General features: G+C 64.4%; 1 protein-coding gene across 3 annotated transcripts; it reads right to left on the bottom strand.

Moving 5' to 3' along the window:
- Positions 1-429: 429 nt before the first annotated feature.
- On the bottom strand, positions 430-3621 carry ARID5A (AT-rich interaction domain 5A). Of its 3 annotated transcripts, XM_079720496.1 has the most exons (6): positions 3552-3621; positions 3141-3193; positions 2937-3026; positions 2599-2696; positions 2164-2323; positions 430-1779 (listed from the first exon to the last, which is right to left on the bottom strand). In XM_079720496.1, exons 1-6 carry the CDS (start codon positions 3604-3606, stop codon positions 553-555), a joined length of 1683 nt encoding a protein of 560 aa, XP_079576622.1. In that variant the 5' UTR covers positions 3607-3621; the 3' UTR covers positions 430-552. The 3 variants fall into 3 exon arrangements, with proteins under 3 accessions (XP_079576622.1, XP_079576621.1, XP_079576623.1); XM_079720495.1 differs by lacking the exon at positions 2937-3026 and having other exon boundaries at positions 2599-2888; XM_079720497.1 differs by lacking the exon at positions 2937-3026.
- Positions 3622-4086: the final 465 nt, after the last annotated feature.

Below are 4086 nucleotides of genomic sequence, written 5' to 3'. Positions count from 1 at the left end.
AGCTGAGTTTGGCTCTGGGTCCGCTCTTCATTGGGGTGATGACATCCCAGGCCCGAGCAGGTGCTGGGCAGGTCCCTCTCCCTGGCTCCCCTGTGTCAGCCTGTGGGAGGCGCCACCCGCAAGGATGCCCCCACCTTGCCCTTGCAAAGGTCCACGCCACACATACCTCAGGGCTGCGTGGATTCACAGGTGTTTTATTGGCTTTTCCGTAGGCAGCCTGGATAACTCACGCTGCTAACCGGCCCCTCGACCCCTCACCCTGCCCCTGGCCTCTGTTCTGGGGCCCCGGCTGGGAGCTGTCAGCCTTAACGTCTTCTCCCAAGGCCTTGGAACCACTGGGCCCCCAGCCCCTGGGCTCAGGCTGCCTCCTCAAGAGATAAACCCACTTTTCTCACTGTCTCTCTGTGGGCCAGGCTCCCAAGCCGAGGGCGCATCCCTGCATCAGGCACAGCTGAGTTCTCCTGAGGAGTGGGCTCCAGCCCAGAGCCCCTTGGCAGTGCCTACCCATCCCAGGCTGAGTCAGACCCTGTACACAGTGTTGCGGGCTCAGGCCTACAGCTTGGTGTTGAGGTGGAAGAAGTGGGGCACTGCATAGGTTGTGGCAGGTGGCACGTGCCATGCAGACGAGGCTGGGCAAAGTCTGTGGCGCAGGGCACTGTCGAAAGATGCAGGGGGGAAGTGCATCAGGCCAGCGGCCATGGGTGAGGGTGCTGCACTGGCCAGGAGGTGGGCTGGGAAGGCCGGGATGACCAGGGGGCTGAACGGGAGTGTGGCCTGGCCCTTTAAGGGGTCCAGGGTGCCGGCGAAGTTCAGCGGGCAGCGCAGCATGGTGCCCCTGTAGGCCTCTGGAAGGGTGGGCCCCAAGGCCGGGCCCAGCAGGCAGGAGACGGCCAAGTCGGGCCCCACAGACTTGGTCCCACACTCCTTGGCATCCACCTCTTTAAGAAAGGGAGACACTGCCCGCAGTTTTTTGCCGCCATGGACCAAGCCCTCTTCCTCCAGGCTGCGCTTGTTGCCCAGGCCTGGGCTGCTTGGGAAGGTGGTCAGGGGCACGGGGCTCTCGGCAGGGACCTTGGTCATGGGGGACACCCAGCAGGCTTTGGGTTTGGGGTAGGGGCCGCCCCTTCTGGAGCCGCCCTTGTGGAATGCAGAGGGGTGGTCGGCATCCCCACCCCACACCAGCTGGGGCTCTTTGGCTGGCAGCCCCTCCTCTTTGCTAGGAGGCCCTAATAACACCCCATCTTTAAGACTGGGGAAGAAGTCCCGGGGGTGCTGGCTGATAGGCTTCAGCACCTCGGTGGGGTAGGCGTGGAAGCAGCCAGTGAAGATGGGGGCCGACGGGCGAGGGCCCACCTGAGCCTCCTCCTTGAGGCTGCCACTAGGGCCCCGTGTTCCCTCCGGAGGCGTCAGCCGGTGCCTGGAGTTCTCAGCCGGCCCTCCTGGGCTCTGGGGAGTCTCCAGGGGCCGAATAGCTGGGGGTGCCTGGGGCTCCCCACCTGCCCCGTGGTGACAGCCCTCCTCCTGGCACTGCAAGGCCTCCGCCTTGCTCACCTGGGCCAGAAGCTTCTTTTTGGCCAGTGGTGACATGATACCATGTGTCCCTTTGCAGTAGAAGCTGGACAGAAGCCGCCTGTAGGCCTCCGGGCAGCCGCTGGCACCCACAAAGGGCAGAGAGGGCCCAGGAGCTGGGCCTCGCTGTTCCATGCCGTCCTTGGAGGGCTCCTGGCTAGGAAGCCTTGCCAGGTCAGGGGCATCTGTTTTGGTCTTTCCTGGCATCATCTGGAAAGAGAGAAAAGGCCAGGCCTCAGGGCTGGGTGTGAGCCATGCACCCTGACCTGGGGACCTGGTGACAGCAAGGTCCCAAGGGGGCACCCAGGAACCTCTGCTTGCCCTTCCAGCACCTTTGTGCAAAATTTTCAAAAGGTGTCCCATCCTCTGAATAGACACAGCCTGGGGTCAGGACATAGGGACTGGTGAACGGGGTGCAAACTGGAGTTCAGACCCCACCCATCGCACCCACCAGTGCTGCCCTCAGAGGAGGTTCTGGGTGTTCTAGGCAGGGAGCCCTGCGGCCAAGGTGAGGACAGGTACAGGGCGCTGTGAGGGGCAGGGCACAAGGAGGCCCAGGGTTAGCTGGTGGCCCCAGCTGGGCTCAGAGCTCACCTGGTCCACCCGCTTCTCCTCCTTGGCTTTCTTTGGCCTCTCAGTGGCCCCGTCATCCCCCCGAGGCTCCTTGGCCATCTTGTACTGCTTCCTGGGCTTGGAGGGGGGCAGGGGCTTGTCATCCTCTCCCTTCAGGTGCCGCACGTATGGGAGGACCAACCTGAGGAGGAACCGGGCACATTGACCAGGAGGCCAGGCTGGCAGCAGGCTCCCACCGCTCCAGACCCACCCGGCCTACTCCAGTCCCACCCGGCCTCCTCCAGTCCTAGACCGCGAACACCCCTGCCCGGCAAGCACACAGACAACCCATGGGGGCCCGCGCTGTCCCTCGTCTCGTCCAGGAAGACTGCAGTCTGCTCTCCCCGCTCAGGGCCCTGCTGGTCCAACCCTGGGGGGTGAAGGCCCAGGTCCTGTGACCCGGGGGCCTGGCCGTACCTCTCGTAGTGGCGGCGCGTGCACGTGGCCGCGCTGGTGCTGCCTGGGCTGCCCCCCAGCTCATCATACACGTTCTTCCAGAGGCGGCGGCCAGTCACCTGCAAGGATGCCACGTGAAGGCATGGCCGGCGGGCACCCCCTGGCCGCGGGGTCCTCACAGCTCGGGGTCCCCACTTGGATGCAGTTTTGCAGCTGCTTCTCCAGCAGTGGGGCGGCGAGGTTGGAGGGGGCTCCCCTGGCCGCCAGCCAGGTCTCCCGCCCAGGGGCCGCCCGAGTGCTGGCCCAAGCAGCTTTCCAAGCACGAGGACAGAACAGATGGGAAAGAGAGGAAATCTTGCTTTGAGCAGCAAAGTAGCAGCGGGCAAGGCGGGTCCCTCCTTCTCCCCGTAGCACACAGGGGAACTGGTGAAAGGGCAGGGTTTGGGACGCTGCCTCGTCCTCCTGTCTAGGGGCAAGGGCAGCTCTGTTGGGCTCACTCTCTTCCCCCAGCCTGATGTGCCAGGACATGCAGCAGGGTGAGGCCTCAGAGGTGCTGTCCTTACCAGCTCATAGGCCCCCAGCTTCTCCACGGCCTTGTAGATCTTCCATAGGTTAACTGGAGAAAAGAGAGGGCAGGGCCACTCTCAGTCTTGGCAGGAGGAGGGGGTAGCCAGCAGCCTGTCCCCCTGGCCCTGTCAGGCAGGCACAGAACCAGCACGTACCCAGACAGGGCCACTGGGATGGCTAGGCAGGCCATGCCCCGTGCACTGGGGGCCCAGTGGCCTGTGAGGATGGAAATCCAGCCCCACCAACTGCCAGCCCTGTGCCTGGAGGGGGGCACCCTTTCCGTGTGCAACCCCCGTGGACTGGCAGCGTCCAGGGTCACCCAAAACGGAGGAGCTCCCCGATGCCCTGCCTGGGTGGGGGTCCCCTGCCGGGCGCCCCCCCTCCCTGCCTGCACCCCAGGGACGCACTCTGCTTGAAGCCGAGATGGGGCACCCTCTGGATGGGCGTGTGTCGCTCCTTCATGAACTTGTAGAGGCTGACCAGGAAGGCCTGCTCCTCCTCCCGCTCCCCGCCTGCCTCGGGGGAGTCCTGGGGAAAGAACACGAGGCAGCAGCATGAGCCCTCAGCTGCTGGGAGGCTGGGGACAGGCGGAACCTCTGGCTGCTGGGGAGGAAAGAGATGCGTGGCCCCCAGGCTCCCACAGGAGGGAGCAGACCCCCAGACCCAGCTCTGGGCTGCATTGGTTGTTCCTGGGGTCAAAAAGGCACAGTTGTCAGCTATTAGTGCCCAGAACCCCAGGTCAGGGTCCACAGAGGCCCTGGGAGCAGCCCTGCACCTTCTCCAAGTTCTGACCACTTCTTCCACTTGCTCTGTACTGGTCACATCTGCATCTCAGCTCCTCTACCAGACTGTGAGTTCCTGGCGGTAGGCGCAGTGTCCCCAGGGCTCCCAGCGGCCCCTGTGGTCCAGGTTGAAGGAACAAAAGTGCCTGGTGCTCTCTGG

The sequence above is a fragment of the Hyperoodon ampullatus genome (genome assembly GCF_949752795.1).
Source record: "Hyperoodon ampullatus genome assembly, chromosome: 15".
Taxonomy (NCBI): Eukaryota; Metazoa; Chordata; class Mammalia; order Artiodactyla; family Ziphiidae; genus Hyperoodon; species Hyperoodon ampullatus.
The sequence above is the reverse complement of the archived record's forward strand: the minus strand, read 5'-3'. Positions and strand labels throughout refer to the sequence as shown.

Coding starts and splice junctions, on each gene's coding strand:
- ARID5A (XM_079720495.1), bottom strand. CDS start 3,606: ATGAAGGAGCGACACACGCCCATCCAGAGGGTGCCCCATCTCGGCTTC. Junction 3,194..3,551: donor CCATCTCGGCTTCAAGCAGA/GTGCGTCCCTGG, acceptor TCTTTTCTCCAG/TTAACCTATGGAAGATCTAC. Junction 1,780..2,163: donor AGGAGAAGCGGGTGGACCAG/GTGAGCTCTGAG, acceptor CTCTCTTTCCAG/ATGATGCCAGGAAAGACCAA.